Genomic DNA, 21,148 nt, shown 5'->3' with positions numbered 1-21,148 from the left:
AACTGGATTTTATTGCCTCCATCTCTGGGATTACAGACGTACCTTTCGTAAGTCCCTCAAGACACAAGGCACACGAGCGGCCAGGCTCCTCTCCTGAGAACCTCCAACTGCCAGGTTCCACCCACAGAACACTCTAACCGTCCTAACTGCTGGACCCAGTTCTCTGCCCAGCAGAGTAAAAGTCCCAGCTCTGGACTTGAAGGGCCAGCAATCCCCACCCTGGAAAGCATCACCCTGAAAAGTTCCACCGTCAGGCCACCAATCAAGAAACAACTATATAAACCCTGGCGTCTGCTCAGTTCTCTGCTGCTTCCTACCTGAGCAGAGGCAGCCATTCTCCTGGGTGTTTTCCCTCCCAATAAATCTGTGTGACGTTTGTTGTGTGGCGTGACTCTCTGGTATTCCTTGGCTCCTGACTGCCAGGATATCTTTCCAGCCAAGCTGTAACAATTACATCTTCAATTGATATTCATCTTACCTGAAGAAACGAAATCTGGGAAGTCTCGTTTTCACCTTTCAAGTCATTAGTCCTTCGAAGTCTATTACATTAAGAAAACTTTTAAATGTTCATGTAATTTTGTTTCAGGTAAGTGTCAGTGTAACCGGAGTACACAGAGTATAAAGAAGAAATCCCAGGGTCTCTCGTACATTTAATTCCTGCAGCAGGTCAGATTGACCAACTCTGACAGCGTTCCCCTCGCTGCTCAGAACGGAATGCATATGTGCTCTAAACTCAGTCATCAGGGTAGAAGGACAATTTTCAGGATAACCTGGGCGGAGGGATGCCCACCCCATGGATAAGGGATGGAAGCTGGTCTCCGTAGTTACCGGGACCTGCTCCTTAGTCAGAGGACAGGACTTCCCATTGGTCAACGTTGGACTGGCAGTAGCTCTTATTGGACCAGTGCTGCGTCTCAGCGCGTGGCCTTCTGGGAATTGTAGTGTCGCGTTCCCTGGTACTGCCGCCATTGTCCAGCGGGAGACTGGTCGGGTGGTCTCTACGACGGGCGTGCACTTTAGATTAGGAATCGCCTTGGACGTCTGTTGTTGACCTGTTCGCTCGGGATAGACCCGCAGGATCAAGCGGCAACAATGGCGATGATCTCGCGGCCGCAAGCAACACAACTTAAGGTAACAATAACGGAGTGGATTCGGCCCCGCTTTCCCCAAAGACTGGCCTGTAACCTGCGGCCCTTTTTCCACAGGGGGAAGCGAACGCGGTAGCTCAACCGCGGAACCCAGGTCTGAACCCAGCCCCCAGCCCCACTCCCATCCCCGTGTCCAGTACCCATGCTCCAACCTCCTGTCTCCCTGCTACGGGGTGGGAAGAGGAGGGTGGTCACAGGAGAGACCCCACTCGGGGGTTTACTCCCTCTCAAGCCAACACCTTCCCATACATCCATAGAGATGTTTCTCGGTGATGACAGGTGACTGGCTAGCGTTACAAAGCACCCACATTGCGGGTACTGTCCTAAAGCGTAGAATCAACAGACGGAAATCTCCACACCGCGAAGCCCTTATTTTGTAAGTAAGGCACATCGTGGGGCACAGGCACCAAGTTAGTAAAACAGGAGTAACTACCAAGGGACCTTGGTGGGGCCATGGGAGAACTGTCGTTGGCAGGCAGGGCTGTCAGTGTTTGCTAGTTTGCCTAACTTCTGGTCATCAAAGTTCAAGCACTTTGTAGACAAACTGGCTGTTTATTCTGTTCTCCACAGTCCACTTAGCAAAAGCCAAAATCAATTCATATGTAAATTCTGCAACTTCGAAATTATGTTCTTGTGTGGCAGGATTATATGGTTTGCTTAGGGGAGGTTTGCATTATTTTACACTTGGTGTGCAAAATGGGTTTATTAATAGCCTTAGATAGCAAATTATCAGATTTGTGTTATTTTAGTTTTCCATGAAATGTGACCATTGTGTAGAACTGAGAACTGAGACCTCTCAACATGAGAATGGCTCATTCATATGGCTGGATTCTCCATTCATATGGTGGATTCTCCAGCCCCAGTCAAGCCTCAGGTAGCAGTCATTAGGCTGTCAGTTTGTCAGGGAATAAGCAATATGAAAGACATTAGAAGTGTATTTCATCTCTTGTCGTGTAACAAATAACACGCACAAAATGTAGTGACCTGAAATAAATACTACTTCACCGTTTCTGATAGGTAGGAACTCATGGATCTGCCCTAGACTCTTAAAGTTACAGTCACAATGACAGCCTCACAATACTCCTTGAGACTTGACAGGGCCTAGAAGACCCACCTTCAAGATGACTCATTCGCATGGCTGTTGGCAGGGGGACTCTGTTTCTCCATGTAGGCCTCGCTGTGTAAGCACTGAGGTCACACAGCGCAGTGTGTGCTTTCCTGTGGAGCGGTGACCCGGGAGCTGGCAAGGTAGAGGCTGTGTTAGAACCTCAGCTTGAACCTCACACTGTCATTTCCACAGTATCCTATCCGTTCTACAAGTCAACATGGCTGCATGCAAGTCGGGATATCACTGAGGGGCCATGTTAGAGGCTAGCCTCCACAGGAACAAGGACCAAAAGTGGAGGCCTTTGAGGTCCAGGACGTTAGTTTCTTGTGGCTGTTACAAGTCCTTACACACTTTGGCTAAAGACAACGTATATTCTAAGCCAAACACGGTAGCACATGCTTATAATCCCAGCACCACATCAGAGGCTGAGGCAGGAAGATGATAAACTAAAGCCAAGCTGGACCCTGTCTCAAAAAAAATAAAAAAATAAAAAGGCACAGTCTAGAGATAGAAGTCAGAAATGAGCACCACTGAGCAGAACCACACTTCTCCCAAGTTTCTAGGTGCGGATATCAGTTGATTAGCTTTTCCAGCTATTTGAGCTAATGCCCTGGCAATCCTTGCCTTACGGCCTTTTGCCTAGCTTCAAAACAGCAATGTAGCACCTTGCTTAAGTGATCACGTTGCCTTCTGACTTCTCCAATCTCACACCAATCTCCTAAACGTGTGAGTACATTTAGGGCCCTCGTGGATGGCACAGGACAGCCACTGTCTTGGGGTCTTTATCACATCTGCAAAGTACCTGTTACTGTCCTGATACTCATCAGTTTCAGAAGACCTGGATGTCCTTGGGGGAGCAGCCATCCACTATTGGAAGGTGACAAGGAGTCATTCAAGTGTTCAGGGCTGGGGCTGTAGTTGGAGGGAAGAGTGCTTGCCTAGCTTGTGAAGCCCTGGTGCCTCTTTAAAAAAAAAAAAAGAAGAAAACAAACAAACAAACAAAAAACTGGGTGTGGTTGTACACACCTGCAGTTCCAGTGCTTGGCAGGTAAAACTGAAGAATTAGAGTTTGGGGTCATCTTTGGCTATATAGCCTGAGGCAAACTAGGATACTCAAAATCCTGTCTCAGGAGAAACAAAGATTTTTTTTTTTTTATGTTAAGGGGCCCTGGGGAGGTGGTTTGGTGGTCAGAGCGCTTGCTGCGTAGGTGTGAGGACGATAGCTCAGATCCCCAGACGCCATATAAACGCTGCATGGACGCGTGGCCCACCTATAATTCCAGTCTCAAAGACTGACAGGGGATCGCCAAAGTAAGATGGCTGTTGAGACTAACAATATCAGTAAACTCTGCATTTGATTGAGAGACCCGCTCAGTGAATAAGGTGGTAGAGAAAATGATGATTCTCACATCAACATTGGGCCTCCAGGCATGCACGTATTCGGGCATACTCTCACTTGTGTGACTGAGAACTGAGCTAAAATAAAATAGTAGGTTAAAAAAAAAGTGGGGTGAGCCTGGCGGTGGTGGCACACACCTTTAATCCATGCACTTGGGAGGCAGAGGCAGGCAGATCTTTGTGAGTTCAAGGCCAGCCTGGTCTACAGAGTGAGTTGCAGGACAGCTAGAACAACACAGAGAAACCCTGTCTCAGGGGAAAAAAAAAAAAAAGTGGGGTGGAGGTGGAAACTGATGATCAGATAACAGGTAATGCTGACGCAGCCTGGTCATCAGTAAAAGACAATGTGGAGGAAAAGACCTGACCATCCACCATTATCCTCTGACCTCCACAGACACATGTGCATACACTCGAACACTCACAAACATACTCAAGAAACAAAAAACCTAGTAACCATTTCTTTAGGTCATAAACCTACATGTCATTGTTCTAGCCAGGTCTGTCTGGTCAGCCTGTGGCTGTCTCTGTTGATCCTGCCGAGAGCTCTCATGTGTTGCCAAGGTAAGCCATACCTACCTGTAATGGCCTATAGGCTATCAGTGAGGCCTGAGGGACATCACACAGAGTGTACGTTTTCTCAGGACCCCTGCCTGCCTGTTTTCTCCCATCCTTCCTCTTCCACAGAGGTAGATGGTCCGACTAATCAAGAATACATGTGATGTTTCAGGAGCCAGTGACTTTCCGAGATGTGGCTGTGGACTTCACCCAAGAGGAGTGGGGGCAACTGGACCCTAACCAGAGGACCCTGTATCGTGATGTGATGCTGGAGACCTTTGGCCACCTTCTCTCTGTGGGTAAGGCCCAGTTCTTAGACTGAGTTACGTTTGTGGGCCTCTGGTATGGGACTCTGACTTAACCTTGAGTTCTCGTTTGCTGACGGATACACTTGTTGAGAGGAAGCTGCCCTCTCTGTCACCAGGCACAACCCTCATGTGCTTGAATGATGCCCACACGTCCTGATGGGCAAGACCTCAGCTGTAGTCTGGGCTTGTTTGCCCAGAGCAGCCTCTGACCTCCTGGGTCTTTTCCTCTTTCCAGGTCCTGATCTTCCCAAGCCTGCGGTTATCTCCCAGCTGGAGCAAGGTGCTGAGCTCTGGGTAGCAGAGAGGGGAGGCACCCGGGCCTGCCATCCAGGTAAGAACCCCACCAAGTGGGTGTCCCCACTGGGGAGCTTCCAGGAGGCCACTGGAGATATACTTCTGGAAAACATGATATTTCAGGGCCCTTGGAAGCATCTCTTTCTTAGGAGGTTCCCAGGACTTGGCATTATCTTACTCACAGCTCTGACTGATTATAGCCAAAGATACAGAGCAAAACCCGTGAAGGGAAAAGGCTTCAGGAGGCAAAGTCTAGAGCAGTGGTTCTCAATCTCCCTAATGCTGTGACCCCTCAACGCCTCATGTTGTAGTGATCCCCAGCCATAAAGTTATTTTCATTGCCTCTTCTTAACTGTAATTGGCTACTGTTATCAGTCATAATGTAAATATCTGATATTTCCAATGGTCATAGGCGACCCTGTGAAAGGATCATTCAGTACCCCCTGCCAAGAGGTTGTGACACCCAGGTTGAGAAGCACTGGAAGGACCCAGGCATGAGCTTCCAGCTCTACGGTCTGTGGAGTCAGACTGAATGTGCTCAGTTCCCCCAGCAGTGAGCTGTGATCATGCATGAGGACGACAGGCTTTCTCCTGCGGGCACCTCTGCCTCTCACATACCGTAATTCTGGTGCTTGAAATAAGCCACAACAGTAGAGCAGTGAACTTTTCTTACCAATTAGGGTGGTGGGAACCCACCCCAAGTCTAAGTTCCCTAATACTCCCAAGGGCCAGCCTGTGAGCAAACGGCTCTAAGTCTGTCAGCTTGGCCAGTTGTCATGCATTTCTGGAGGATGCCCCATGGCCTCGCCTTCCTGTGCTCACCAAAGCCATTCTTCCTCTCCAGCAGTGAGACCCCTGCCTCACTTGTATTTCTGCTCCATCTTCCTTTCTAGGCCACTTCTTTCTCATCAGCCTTCCCAGCATCCTCTTCCTGGCTTTCGTCCCAGCGTTCCATTCAGTTCTTGCATGTTATATTCTATAAACCTGGTCCTCACACCCTTCTACTAGTCTGTTATCAGAAAAGATTCTGCTGAGGTATTAAAAACTTGGCCTGGCATGGTGATGCCTTTCATCCCAGTGCTCAGGAGGCAGAAACAAGTGGATCTCTGTGAGTTCAAGGCTAGCCTGGTATATATAATGAGATCCAGGCAAGCTAGGGATGGATGGATAGATAAATAGATAGATAGAAGGGCTGGAGAGATGGCTTAGAGGTTAAGAGTATTGCCTGCTCTTCCAAAGGTCCTGAGTTCAATTCCCAGCAACCACATGGTGGCTCACAACCATCTGTAATGAGGTCTGGTGCCCTCTTCTAGCCTGCAGGCATACATGCAGACAGAATATTGTATACATAATAACTAAACATTTTTAAAAGATAGATAGATAGATAGATTGATAGATAGATAGATAGATAGATAGATAGATAGATAGATAGATAGATAGATAGATAGATAGACAGACAGAGATTCTGCCTCAAAAACAGAACAAAAATCCTTAAAGCCATGTTAAGAGAAGCTCAGAAGAAAAGGAAAGTATGACTTTTAAATAGCCGGACCTCTGACTTAGCTGGTGCTCATGCTGCCTTGGCATCTTAGAGATTTGCTGGGACCGATGGTTCTGTGTTGCTCAGGGTTACAGTGTGGCTCCAGCAGCTCCAGCCAGGTGAGAGGAAGGGAAGTGGTGGGGATGCACCAAGAAGCAGCACCAGGTATCTACCCCTTGTCTCAAAACTCTTCGGTCAGGACTGGATTACTTGCCCTTGTCCTGCCCTGTTTACTGGGGAGAATGGGAAGGAAAGGTCTGAGTTTCATAACTAGATGGGGCTGGTACACTGGTATGCTGACAGCTGAAATGAGTATGGTCTGGCTGCAGCCTGCAGATTCACCCACTCAAATGCTTCTGGTGCCTTCCCAGGCTGCAGAGAAACACTTTTACCTCTGTGATGGGCTGTGACCCTCACTCGCAGTTGGCTGAGTCTGCGGCAAGACCCACTTCTCCCTCTTTTATTGGTTGTTGCCAATGCTGCTTCTTGCTATCTTGTCAGGAGCAAACCTGCCTCATCCGTACACATGCTTTTCACTGACAGGCTTAGGCTGCTATGGAAACTAGGTTCTGAAATAGCTGAGCCTTGCCTGTTTGGCTCACACGGCAGGTGTGGATCAGAATTGTTACAGAGAGTTTGAAGAACTTAATATCTGAGCCATCATAAATGTTCTAGAAACTAAAGGCCTCCTGTTGAAACAGAAACTACTTTGCATTAATACTTCATATAGGTGTTCTACAGCTACTGTAGCAAAGTACTGTGGCAAAGTGGATGGGAAAAAAGATATGGCTGGTTATGATAGGTAATTCCTGTAATCCCAAGAACGCTTCAAGAAAGCCCCAGCTACATTTGTAAAACCCTGTCATCCCCCTGCAAAAAAGAGCCCATAGACTCATTCATGTCTTTTCTCAAACCTGTGGAGGTAGGAGACCAAGGGGCTCTTCAAGCCTGACTCCTGGCAGTTGCGGCCGAGTTCTAGTTCTTGTCTCTCCTAGTGTCTAGAGGCTGCCCGGATGCCGTGACTCATGAGGCCTTCCTCATGAGCACATCCTCAGCTCTGTCTCCATCATCACGTGGTCATCTCTGTCTCACCTGCCTTTCCAATGTGGAGCCTTTTAGTGACATTTAGAATATAAAGATAATCGCACACTTTTAAGAGTCTTAATTTGGACCTGAAGAGATGGCTCACCAGTTAAGAACACTTTCTGCTTTTGTTAAAAAAAAAAAAAAAAAAAAAAACAACGAATTTGTGTCCATGTCAGGTACGCATGTCAGGTAGTTACAGCTACCTATAACTCTACCTTCAGGGGATCTGATTGATGCCTTCTTCTGGCCTCAGACCCCTGCGCAAATGTGCCATATGTTCATATACAAACACAGAAATAAATATCCTATTTTTTTTTAATTCTTAATTTTATCTACAGTATCCTCTTTGCCATGTAGCATCACACATTTACAGGGTCCAAGGACTGGGATGTGACTGTCCTTGAGGGGCCACATTCGGCTTACCACACTTCAACAAGACAGCAATTTCCCTTTTGTTTTAAAGGAAAAGAATGCTCATCCATGACCCCTTCCCAGTGCAACCATGTGATTTGGTGGGCTAGGTAACCCGTGGAGGTGAAACACCCCCCCCCTTCCTGTTGCATCTTGCTTTGTTTCTTACTGTTTCCCTCCTATAGTTACTTGACCTCACTTGGTGAACTATCGTCTCAACCTTCCTCTTCCCACCGTTTCTCACTGGAGACACTATGACTTCCTAAACAGCAGGATCGGTTGTTTGAGGTATGGGGTGGCTGGAGCTGTGGGGACCTCAGGTGAATTCAGCATTGATGCTTTCAGCTGTTGCTGGCCTGACCTGGTTACAGCAGCTCAGCCCTCGGCAGTGGCCTAAGGTCTCTGACACTGGATCTTCTTCAACCTCCTTCCCACTGGTAGTATTGGTCTGGACCAGGGTTTGCCTGAGGCTGTATCAATAGTATCAGCTTAGGAGCCCGTTCAGCAAAGATTCCTGAGGACTCACCCACGTAATGCCTTTGATGCTAGGAGTGTAGCATCCAAAAATAAAACAGCCTCAGTCATCTAGGGGTCTGAGGAATGATTAACAATATCAGGAGGTGATGGTCGAAACAAACAAAAATGTGCATGAGAAGCATAGGGTAGACAGTGCCTCCAGGATACACAAGAATGCCTCTTTTAGAAGATAACACTGAAGCCAGTGGGTGTCTGGAGATGCATGAAAGGCAGAGAAGGCAGCATGAGCCAAGGAGCATGGGATATGTTGAAAGGAATGGTGAGGAAACCAGCAGTGAACAAATTGAGGGAAGAGGTGACGCCATTGAGAATGGGAGGCAGGGAAGGAGAGCACAGAAGTGATTGGCATGGTGCACAGAAGGGTAACCAGGGTGGAGGAAAGGATTTTGGTAACAACTTTATTAAGACTCATTTACCATAAAACTTTCCCATTTAAAATTAGAGATAAAAGTGGTTGTAGCCAGGCAGTGGTGGCATATACCTTTAATCCCAGCACTCAAGAGGCAGAGGCAGGTGGATCTCTGTAAATTCGAGGCCAGACTGTCTACAGTGCTAGTTCCAGGACATCCAGGGCTGTTACACAGAGAAACCATACGGGGGGTGGGGGGAGTTGTATGTATGAAGCCCTGGATGTGACAACCCAGTTCAGCAAAACAAACAGAAAACCAAAAAAAAAAACAAAAGCAGAAAAACTCCTGTGCTGTAATCCAGTGGGGTCAGTGTGTGTTCACAGGTTGTGTGTGCACCACCAGTATAATCCAATGGGGTCAGCGTGTGTTCACAGGTTGTGTGTGCACCACCAGTATAATCCAATGGGGTCAGCGTGTGTTCACAGGTTGTGTGTGCACCACCAGTATAATCCAGTGGGGTCAGCGTGTGTTCACAGGTTGTGTGTGCACCACCAGTGTCCACTTCCAGAACATGTCATCACTGTCTAGGTGGTCTAAACAACAGGCATTTATTTCTTACAGCTCTGGAGGCTGACAGTTGATTTGGTTCCTGATGAAAGCCCGTTTCTCGTCTATAAATAGCTGCCTTTTCCTCAGCAGTGGGAGACTCCAGTGTCCCATTTTAAAAGGACATTAATCTATCATGAGGGCTATGCCTTCAAGACCTAATACTCCTGAAAGCCCCATTTCTAAATACCATCAAAGCAGGGATTAGGACGTAAACACACACATCTTAGGCGAGCCTAAACATTCAGGCCTTAGCTTTCACCCCAAAAGTTGCCTTCTAACAACCGCCACCGTCTTCCCTAGATCCTGACAACCATTCATTTGGACTGTCTATGGGCTTGCTTGTTTGGGGCCTTTCTTAATCAGTGGACTTAGTCTGTGACACTTGTGTCTGGCTTCCTTTCCTCAGGGTAATGTTTTCAAAGTTCCCACATGTTGTTGTGTATATTCACACGTCATTCCTATTTATGACTAAATACTCCTTTTAATAGATGGACCATTATTTGTTTGTTGTTTGTTTGTTGTGGTTCTGGGAATTGAACCTAGAGCCTCATCATGCTAGGCAAGTACTCTACCACTGAGCTATGTTCCCTACACTCATGTTTCATTTTTTCATTCATCAATTCATGGAGTTGTTTCCATTTTGGGACTATTAAGAATAGTGCTGCTGAGCCAGGTGGTGGTGGCGCACACCTTTAATTCCAGCACTCGGGAGGCAGAGGCAGGCGAATCTCTGTGAGTTCAAGGCCAGCCTGGTCTACAAGAGCTAGTTCTAGGGCAGGCTCCAAAGTTACAGAGAAACCCTGTCTGGGGAAAAAAAAAAAAAGGTGCTGCAGTGGACATACATGTATGTAAATTGTCATGTTGCTACTGTTTTTCTGTTTCTAATTTTCTTTGTATATATAGTATACATAGTGCTGTTTTAAATAAGAACACTTCCATAAACTGTATAACACATTCAGCATATTGTCTTCAAATATAAAATTTTGTGTGGAATAACTTGGATTTTACTAAAACCCCTGTGTACTATGCAAAGGCAGTAAAGGGATTAGTACCCAGCAAGCCTCAGTTTCTCCAGCTCTTCTCCTATGACCAGACTCTTGGTTTTCCCCTAAATCCCTCCAATATCACTGAGACAGATGTTTTGAACATTTAGCATCTGTAGGTCCCAGGCCCTGACTGGTCACTAGTGTGATAAGATGGATATTGAATGAATGAACACGTTCATGTGTGTCTTAAGCAAATAAGAGGCCTCAGGAATGCTAAGGATGGGCTGGAAAACTGGCTCAGCACCTGAGAGCATTTACTGCTCCTGCAGAGGACCTGGGCCTATTCCCAGCACCCAGGTTAGTTCACAACAACCTATAACTCCGGCTCCAGGGATCCATTGCCCTCTCTGGCTTCAGTGGGCTCCTGCATGCACATTTTACACACACATACACTCAGGCGTGTGTGTGTGTGTGTGTGTGTGTGTGTGTGTGTGTGTGTGCACGTGCATGCACATATTTAATGTTAAAGGTGAGCAACCAAATGAAGCATGGTCTTCAATGAAGTCTAATTCCTAATCCCTAAAATCACTTGTCTATCAGGTGGGCCCAATGTAATCAAAAGAGTAATTATAAAAAAGCAAGAAGGTCATAGCAAGAAAAGGATATGTGACAACAGAGACAACAGGAGAGATTTGAAGATGCTATTCTACTGACTCCCCTATATTCTTCTGTGGAGCTTCTAGGAAAAATCAGCTCTGCTGATGTAGATTTTATCACTTCATATTGTAAGATGGAAAGCAGTGTTGCTTTTGGGAACTAGGTTTGTGATGGGTTGTAACAAAATCCTGCAAGGAACTGGTACATTTTTAATTCATTTCCTGTGCATGCCCCCAGAGTGAAACTACGGTTGAGGGCAGGGATAGTGTCAAGAGGAGACTCGGGACTTAGCAGAGCAGGTTAAGATCTTAAACTAGTGGCAAAGTTCCAGGGTATTAGGAACCTCTCCTTGTTTTTCCCTCAACTACTCGGAGCTCTTTGTTCTTCTTTCAGGCTGGGTTCTTGGACCTCAAGACCACACATCATTCAAGGAGCAGGGCCCTCATGAGAAGGAACTATCGCCCATTACAGAAAGGGATGGGTTCAAAGTGGCTGTTTCTTGTCATCCCATGGCAGAGGTAGATCGGAAAAGTGATTGCCTGTGGACCAAGAAGGACCAGAGTAACTTAGGGCAATTGGAAAGCCCCAAGGAAATATCAATTCAAAGTCAAAGCTATGAAAGTCTTGGACTTGAGGAAACCTGTGTTCTTAGCTTAAGCACAGATCTATTATCAGATATTTCTAGGAAAGAACATGGCTGTACTGATGGCTCACAAGTTAAAAACTCAAAACATAACCCAAGTTTAGTTAGTCAGCATACAGACTCCCCAGCAACACAGCCCTTTGATGACAGTGGCAGCCAGAAAAACTTTGATCAGACTGTGCCCATTACAGAACCCACAAAAAGTCAGGTTCAAGATAAACCCTATAAATGCACTGATTGTGGAAAGTCATTTAACCATAATGCACACCTCACAGTGCACAAGAGGATTCATACAGGAGAGAGACCTTATATGTGCAAAGAATGTGGGAAAGCCTTCAGCCAGAACTCCTCCCTTGTTCAACATGAGCGCATCCACACTGGAGATAAGCCCTATAAGTGTGACGAGTGTGGGAAATCTTTTTGCCACAGTACACATCTTACAGTCCATAGGAGAATTCACACTGGAGAGAAACCTTATGAGTGTCAGGACTGTGGCAGGGCCTTCAATCAGAATTCATCCCTAGGGCGACACAAGAGAACGCACACTGGAGAGAAGCCATACACCTGCAGTGTGTGTGGGAAATCCTTCTCTCGGACCACTTGCCTCTTCTTGCACCTGCGCACTCACACTGAGGAGAGGCCATATGAGTGTAATCACTGCGGAAAGGGCTTCAGACACAGCTCCTCCCTGGCCCAGCACCAGCGGAAGCACGCTGGTGAGAAACCCTATGAGTGCCGACAGAGGCTGATCTTTGAGCAAACACCGGTTTTAACAAAGCACGAGTGGACAGAAACCCTCAGCTGTGACCCTCCTTTGAGTCAAGAAGAACGAACTCAACGGAGCGATAGGCCCTTTAAATGTAATCAGTGTGGGAAATGTTTCATTCAGAGTTCTCACCTCATCCGACATCAGCTAACCCACAACAGAGAGGAAGAACCACATGGGCGTAGCCGAAGGCGAGAACAGCCCTGTCGGCGGGGCTCAAAGCTTATTCAGAATCCACACTCAAATTCAAGAGAGATCCCTGTGGCCCAGGCAAAGGCAGAACAAGCAAACAGGGCATTGGCCTTGTTTGACCTTCATGAAATTATGCAGGAGAAAAACCCTGTGCGTGTTATTGGGGTGGAAGAACCTTCAATGGGCAATTCTGTGCTATTTGACATCAGAGAATCTACATAGGAAGGAAACTCTTCAGATAACTGTTGAGTTATTAGGTACAACATAAGTCCACACAGTGTATTGGTGGCAAGAGAAGATGGCTTAATGTCAGTGGTGACCTCTGACTTCATAAGGAAGTGGTGCTTCCCAAACACTTGAGGTTCATGATTCTGAAATGCATCAAACTGGGCTCCTGTTTAACAACAGACTTTTTCTTTGTTTTTCTGAGACAAGGTCTCATATGGCCCAGGCTGACCTCGAACTTACCACGTATCCAAGAATGACCTTGAATTTCTGATCCTTCTGCCTTCACCTCCCTAATTCTAGTTCCATGGCCATGTGCCATTATATCCAGCAACAATAGACATCTTAAGATGTTTTCTCCATTACCACAAAATGACTTTACCAGTAATAAAACCTCTGCACAGGCATAGTGTGGAAATAACATATGACCCCTTTTTGTAAAACATAACTAATTTAATTTATAATAGAATGATATGTACTGAGTCAGTGTGGTATCCTGCCATGTCCTTATGTGGGCCTGTTTTCACCAGGTCAACAGCCTGTAACTTTCAGACTGCTGCGAGGCACACTGTTGCCTACAAACACCATAAGGGACGTTGCTATGCCCAGAGTGATTTTGCAGAGTAGTGATAAACTCCTATGAAAGTTTTTTTTTAATATTTATTTATTTATTATGTATACAATAGTCTGTCTGTGTGTATGTCTGCAGGCCAGAAGAGGGCACCAGGACCTCACTACAGATGGTTGTGAGCCACCATATGGTTGCCGGGAATTGAATTCAGGACCTTTGGAAGAGCAGGCAATGCTCTTAACCACTAAGCCATCTCTCCAGCCCTCCTATGAAAGTTTTGGACAAACCAAAATATGATTGCATTTGTGGGAAATTCTGCCCAAATAGAAATATACACAAAGTAGTGTGTGTTTCTATGTGAATTCAACTGAGAATCTCAGTTCACTTATCTCACACGTCACACGTGACTCAGTTCTGTACTTCACAGCGGGTGTGGCTCCTGTCCTCGCTTCAATAAGTCATCTGACAGAGAAGTGTCCACAGCATTCCACAACACTCTTAAAGGAGTCACAGCTCCTGTGTAAACCACTACCTTGAGATATTGCTATTAGTCAGGGGTACCCATCTGCAATAATTTGTTCTCACAGGACATTTAGTAATATCTGGAGTCATTTTTGTCACTGCAACTTGAAGGATGCTTCTGGCTTTCAGGTGGAGGCCAAGGATATTGTTCAACATATTTATGTGTCCAGGGCAGCTCCTCAAAGAATTTTTTTTAAGATTTATTTATTTATTATGTATGCACCATTCTGCCTCCATGTATACCCGCATGCCAGAAGAGGGCGCCAGATCTCATTACAGATGGCTGTGAGACACCATGTGGTTGCTGGAAATTAAACTCAGAACCTCTGGAAGAGCAGCCAGTGCTCTTAACCACTGAGCCACCTCTCCAGCCCCTCAAAGAATTTTATAACCCCAAATATTAATAGTATTAAGGTGGAGAAGCCTTGATATAAACTTGACCCAGAGGGTTGAGTTAGCTCAGTAACAGAACACTTTGCTAACATGTAGAAGGCCCTGAGTTCATCCCCAGTACCAGAGACACAAATAATAGCCCACCTTTTCTAAATTGTAAATTGAACAAAGCTGTATTAACATTCGTGTTTGTTCTTAACAAATAGAGCCATGAGGGGGCTGGAGAGATGGCTCAGGTGTTGAGTATTGACTGCTCTTCCAGAGGTCCTGAGTTCAATTCCCAGCCACTACATAGTGGCTCATAACCGTCTACAATGAAATCTGGTGCCCTCTTCTGGTCTGCAGGCATACATGCAGACAGAACACTGTATACATAATAAATAATAAATCTTTTTTTTTAAAAAAAAAAAGGGAAAAAGTAAATAGAGCCATGAATTTATATATACAAAGTAGTGCTTAGTAAATCTTTCACCATTTTGCCATGTTTATATTTGGGGTGAAGAATTCCCTATCTTTCTGTGTAATCTTTTAGCACTTACAATGGATATTCTAAAAAAATGAATGATGTTTTCATTGGTTCTCCCACCCACCTCTTTACCCCATCCCTCCCTGTATTGTTTTCACATCCATCCCAGAGAACTTTTTGTTCATCTCTCTGAATATATTTCTAAAAGGCTAAGACTTTTAGTATATTGATCCAAAAGGACAAAGCCATTCACATAATCACACTAAGCCATCGTCTTTGGGGTTTTGCCATGTTGTTTGGGTAGTGCTTCTGGGCCAGAATTTGAATGAAACAGTGTCCTGAGGTTATTGACTATACGCTTCTTAACTAGGGCAAAAATATTAGGAAGAGTTATTCTTTTACATCTCAAGGAAAAATATATTATTTATATCTAGCAGATACCATCAAATATCCAGTATTAAGATGTACCTGGTTGCTTCATAAAGTTTGCATTTGTTTTATTCTAACCATAATCTATACAGTGTGTTTGGTTTCTTTCTTAAATCTTCTAGTTGTGCTGTTTCTTAGTCTTTTGTTTGTTACTTGAGTAACTTAAATGTTGTTCTTATCCAATCCATTCTCTTTGTTTTTGATATGGTGGACTGACTTCTGGTTTGGTCTCAAACCACTGAGCTTGCTAAAGTGGGGGTTGGAGCATACGGTCACATGACTCGCTTTGTTCTCAAAGCTCCTCTCCCCATCCCAAACTTTGCTTGAAGTCTCTGCAAGAGGACTTTTGGAAAGCTTCTTCTCTGCTCTTAATGCCAGGAAAAGGTAGACTTTATACAAAGCAAGATATTCTAATGACCATTTTAACATTCACAGAAAACTTTACCCTTATCTAACTGCTTCCTCCGTATGTTCTCTTAAGAAAAAGACATGGGGCGGGGAGAGTCCTCAACCTTTGTCCATGCGCTTCCTGACCAAAAAAAAAAAAAGAATATCTATTGTTATCTCTAGTTTCTCATAGAACAAGTGAACCTGTTTAACCTAGAAGGAAACAAACTGTGGGATGGACATAGCTATCCCCAAAAGCCTGTGCCCAGGACACTGAGTCAAATACTCTAGAGACACAGAACGGTCGCTGCTCAGTACACTGCTTTGAACAGTTATCCTGGTTCTTGTGTGGGACCTGTCCAGCATCAGAACCCAGGGTGATCACAGCTTCTTACATTCATGTTTGTTCTTACCTAAGAACCCTAAAACTGATGGGGTCTCCATTGGAGTACACCTGGCTTCCAGGATACTTGGGTCCTTTTCATTAATCTCTAGGGGGCCCGCAAGTCCCTGTTGATGTCCTGAGTTTGCTTCTCTTCACTCAGATTCCCCTCTGAAGTTGGCCTCCCATTTCTCCCTGCCAAGTCTGACTTTTCACAGCCACTCAGACCTTGGCTTGTGTATCTTGTAGCTTTTCATTCACATAGCTAAAAAAAGATCATCAGCTGACTGACTTTGTGATAGTTCTATGAGGTAATACCATATTCTAAATGAGGAAAAGTAGGGACAGGACATACAACTAATAACCAAAACAACGGTAACTAGATATGTTACATTTAGAAAGTAATGAAGTCAGATGTTCATGTGAGCACCAGGTTTACAGACAAAATTTCAGTGATTCACTTAGGGATGAAACTGTGGTTCTTTCTGCCTTTTTCTTGTAGTCCTAAAGTCACAGCCATTGCATCTATAATTTGTTGGAGGCAGTGAGCCACTTGTTGGTTCCCACCTACCCAGCTAGCTTAGACCTGAAATAATCACACAGAAACTGTATTAATTAAATCAGTGCTTGGCCCATTAGCTCTAGCTTCTTATTGGCTAACTCTTAGATCTTAATTTAACCCATTTCTATTAATCTGTATATTGTCATGTGACAGCGGCTTATGGGCTAAAGTTCCCAGCATCTGTCTCCAGCAGCTCCATCACTTCTCTCTGACTCCACCCTTTCCCCCAGCATTCAGCCTAGCTTTCCCTGCCTACCTAAATTCTGCCTTGCCATAGGTTCAAAGTAGTTTCTTTATTCATTCATGGTAATCACAGCACACAGAGGAGACTCCCACATCACCTCCCCTTTTCTGTTTAAATAAAAAAGAAGGTTTTAACTTTAACATAGAAAAATTACATATAACAAAACAGGTATCAAGCAAGAATTACAGTTACAATGCTTACATCTACTTTATCTTTTATCATAACTGAGGAAAACTATATTATAACTATCTACTCTTCAACTCCATCAAAGACTCCAGAAGGATATAATATTACCTAAGAAAACAGAAAGTGATTGTAAGCAACTTCCAAAATTCTATAATTGGCAAGAGACAACTTGCTTCCTGGACAGTCACCCAAACTTCTTCTGTACTGTTAGGGTATCCATCTTTTGCCTACTGGCCCATAGTATTCAGCAGACTTTTCCATGAAGTAGGAAGTTTCAAAGACAGTTCCATCTATATTGGCAGCTTGCCAGTCACATTTTTCTTTGTCCTGCAGAATGTCTAACAGACTCTTTCATGAAGCAGGAACCCGGAAGAATTGTCTCACCTTTAGGCAAGTTTAGCATTTATTTCTCTGCGGGTCCTACATGTCCATTTCATCAAGCAGTCTAAGAAAGAGCAGTTTCTTACCCAAATAGCTAACCAACTCCTGCTAACCAACTCCTTGAGGAGTTGGTTCAATGCTCATCATCTTCTTTTTTTTTTTTTTTATAGTAAATTTTATTAAATTATAAAAGTTTCCAATTCCGCCCCCCCTCCCAACACCCTCCCACTCCCCCCACTCCCCCCCTCCTTCCCCTCCGTCCCCCAGGGCAGTCAGGGTTTCCTGCCCTGTGGGAAGCTCCAGCTCCCTCCCCCTCCCTCCAGGTCCAGGAAGGCTAGCATCCAAACAGACTGGATCCCCAAAATCCAGCATATGCAGAGGAAACAGGTCCCAGTGTCATAGTCAATGGCTTTTCAGAAAGACCCCGGGCCAGCCACAGTCAGAGAATCCGGCCAAATTCCGAGAATCTGTCTAGATCACGTCCTCGTTCAGTCCCAGTCCGGCTGGCCCTGGTAAACTCTCATCAGATCCGTTCCCTTGTATCAGTGGGTGATAGCATCCCTCGCAGTACTGATTTCGTTTTTCATAGCCTATGCTGGAGAGGATGTGGGGTGAGGGGAACACTCATCCATTGTTGGTGGGAATGCAAACTCGTGCAGCCACTGTGGAAATCAGTGTGGCGGTTTCTCAGGAAACTGGGAGTCAACCTCCCTCAGGACCCAGCAATACCACTCTTGGGAATATACCCTAAAGATTCCCTAACATACTACAAAAGCTCATCATCTTCTTGAAGTAGACTGGTGCTGCCAGGAGCAGATGTGTCTCATTGTCATGAAAAGTTCTAAATTCTTAAACATTTTAAATACCATATTTTGTAGTCTTTGAAAAGTTTGAAGAATGCCTATCCATCTGAAATATATCCCTGTACATCTATAAAATCTAAATAATATGACTACATGCTTGACTATTATAGGTGATTATCTATTAACCTGTATTTCTTAATTACACATTACATTTTTTAAAATAAACTATACAATTACAACACCCTAATCAAGAGCAGAAATATACATATAACAAGACTGACCTTAAATTTGTATCAATAAACCAAGATCTGTGCCACTGCAAATTATTCATATCTATATCATATCCCCCTTTAAGTGTAAACAAACATTTATAGACAATATTTGGGAATATGGGCGTAGTTTCTCCAAACTGCTTCTTGCTGTTTATTGAGTAAAGTATTTTCTTTGTGGGGGGCCTTTACAGCAACCTTTCAGGGGGTCGTGTTCCATCAACTCATATTGATCTGAAAGCAATCCACAAGTTCTCATCGTCCGTGAAAACAAAAGAAGAACTCTTTTCCAAAGCAACATATCCTTAGACTCAAATTTTTAATCAAGATAACTATGTTGGTTTAACTTAGCAGTCCATGCAATGAAATGTCTCTCTGTACTTAGCTCATTCACAGTCAAAAAAATGCAAAGATAACACAATAATATACAGAATCCAGACTCTGAATTTTTCATTTTTATGTGGCTTATTTTTCTTTACTTCTTATAATCTTTGACTATCTGGACTCTGTCTCTTTAAAGATTTTACCTTTTTAAAAAAACAAAACAAAACATTTACTTCTTTTCCAACTCTCTATACTCTTTTTCTTTTCTCTTCCAAACCTACATATCCAACACTGTGATCCATTAGAGGTCTTTTATGTCTGAATCTGTTCTACTGTGTTTCTGTAATTTTTTTACTTTCCAGGAGCATTTCTTAAAATGCTAAGCGCTTCTTAAAACTTAAGCTGTTCCATTACTAAGGTATATATGGTACTTCCTGCTTGCCCTGCCCAGTCCAGCATGGTGGAACCACTTGCACCTCTGAGCCAAGCACACCACCCCACTTCCAGGCATACAGCTGATCCAAGTTGCCATCAAGCAAGCTGCAGCATGCTGCTCACAAACCCCATTCAAATGCTCAGTTTCCTGAAAGAGAGTTTGTGCTAGCAGCATGGTCCACAGCCAGGAAGCTGCAGAAGCTGCTGTTTTGAAACCACTCGGCTGCTACCACTGAATCATTAAGACCTCTCTTAAAGAAGCCACAACATGCCACCCCAAGCAAAGTCCACTCGGGAAAAATGCAGCTTAACTTGTTTTTTAGTGTTCAGAATTCCTTTTCAAGTCCTCTCAGGTTTTTTTTTAATATTTATTTATTTATTTATTATGTATACAATATTCTGTCTGCATGTATGCCTGAAGGCCAGAAGAGGGCACCAGACCTCATTACAGATGGTTGTGAGCTACCATGTGGTTGCTGGGAATTGAACTCAGGACCTTTGGAAGAGCAGGCAGTGCTCTTAACCTCTGAGCCATCTCTCCAACCCCCTCCTCTCAGGTTTTATGTGGATGTTGTTACCCACATTGGCACACCAGTTTGTTGGAGAAGGGAGGCCACTTGTTGGTTTGACTCGGTAGATAGGAAAGTAGACCAGGCCAATATTCATCTCTCCCATGATATTTCAAAGAAAGGCCTTCCCAGAAGCCTTTGTCATATATCGACTTATGATTTGTCGGCCAAGAATGAGTTGGGGGGGCTGGAAAGATGGCTCAGCAGTTAAGAGCATTGCCTGCTCTTCCAAAGGTCCTGAGTTCAATTCCCAGCAACCACATGGTGGCTCACAACCATCTGTAATGAGATCTGGTGCCCTCTTCTGGCCTTGAGGCATACACACAGAAAGAATATTGTATACCTAATAAATAAATAAATAAATATTTTTAAAAAAAAGAATGAGTCCTGGGGCCATCCATCATAGTAAGGGTAGTGTTCAGCATCCCTAATCTCTGATGGATACAGATAAGAGAGCCATTAGGAAGTAGTTGATAAACTGGCAGATAGCCAGCTCTGCCTACTTCTCCTCCAGTCCCTCCAAAGAATTGCTTGTTCTCCCATTTCCTCAGTGTCAGCCTCCACCTCAGGCCTCTCGCCTGCTGCTTCACAAAATCTCTTGTGCCCACCACTGGGTGCTGCCATGCATCTCCACGACCTCTCACCTGAGGCTGCTGCCCCCTTGGTTCTGAAATGCATAACCCTAATCAGGAGCTTCTGGTCTTCTCTTTCCCACTCCAAGTGTTGGGGTCATCCCTGGTGATATGGTCTATGGGGCCATGCCTACACCTTCCCCAGTTAGCATCCACATTCCTGGCTTTGCATTGTTTGCCCTATTTCTGAGTCTCTACTCCTGACTTCTGAGATTCAAATCTAAACATGGCCATTAACTCCATCAGGTAAGCCATGAACTCATATCCAGCTTACCCTGAAGAAAACTGCCCTTTTCTATCCAACAGTCTACTTCCCAATCCCTTTCATGGATATCACTATCTCCCACCCCATCACTGAAGCCAGAAAACATGCCTTTGATCCCTTCCTCTTCGTCAATCCTTTGTAAAGGTCCTGGTGCTTTTATCATATAAACATCTTAGATCTGTTCACTTCATCCCAGCTACCACTGACAGTGCAAACAGATGACAGGGATGACATTGCACAAAATGACCTACCCAGGAAGTGAACCAGACTCTGAGAAACAGAAACTTGCCTTTACCTATAACTCCTTAACTGCTCCTTCAAGTGTTTGTGCTTTAGTCTAGGTAAAGCAAATGAAAATGGGGGGAGACACCAGCAGTCATACCATAATACCAATACTCTGGAAGCCAGGTGTTGTTCTCATCACTGTGATTCCAAAACCAGTCCTGTTTCTCGCGGTGGATGTTGTATGGCTGAGATTATGGCTTAGTGAAATCAGAACAACCAACAATTTTCAT

General features: G+C 44.6%; 1 protein-coding gene across 2 annotated transcripts; it reads left to right on the top strand.

Moving 5' to 3' along the window:
- The first annotated feature begins 924 nt into the window (after positions 1-924).
- Positions 925-13,724, top strand: Znf8 (zinc finger protein 8). Of its 2 annotated transcripts, XM_048427734.3 has the most exons (5): positions 925-1,131; positions 4,148-4,215; positions 4,382-4,508; positions 4,753-4,848; positions 11,381-13,724. In XM_048427734.3, exons 3-5 carry the CDS (start codon positions 4,475-4,477, stop codon positions 12,808-12,810), a joined length of 1,560 nt encoding a protein of 519 aa, XP_048283691.3. In that variant the 5' UTR covers positions 925-1,131; positions 4,148-4,215; positions 4,382-4,474; the 3' UTR covers positions 12,811-13,724. The 2 variants fall into 2 exon arrangements, with proteins under 2 accessions (XP_048283691.3, XP_048283690.3); XM_048427733.3 differs by lacking the exon at positions 4,148-4,215 and having other exon boundaries at positions 927-1,131.
- The last annotated feature ends 7,424 nt before the right edge of the window (positions 13,725-21,148 follow it).

This window comes from Myodes glareolus, chromosome 1 (genome assembly GCF_982192425.1).
Source record: "Myodes glareolus chromosome 1, mMyoGla1.1, whole genome shotgun sequence".
Classification (NCBI taxonomy): domain Eukaryota; kingdom Metazoa; phylum Chordata; class Mammalia; order Rodentia; family Cricetidae; genus Myodes; species Myodes glareolus.
This window is presented reverse-complemented; position numbering and strand designations above follow the sequence as displayed.

What these genes read in the sequence shown, in the direction of transcription:
- Znf8 (XM_048427733.3), top strand. Translation starts at nt 1,093, where the DNA reads ATGGCGATGATCTCGCGGCCGCAAGCAACACAACTTAAG. An exon ending in TGGCCACCTTCTCTCTGTGG is followed by an intron (nt 4,509 to 4,752) that starts GTAAGGCCCAGT and finishes TCCTCTTTCCAG; the next exon opens with GTCCTGATCTTCCCAAGCCT. An exon ending in CACCCGGGCCTGCCATCCAG is followed by an intron (nt 4,849 to 11,380) that starts GTAAGAACCCCA and finishes TTCTTCTTTCAG; the next exon opens with GCTGGGTTCTTGGACCTCAA.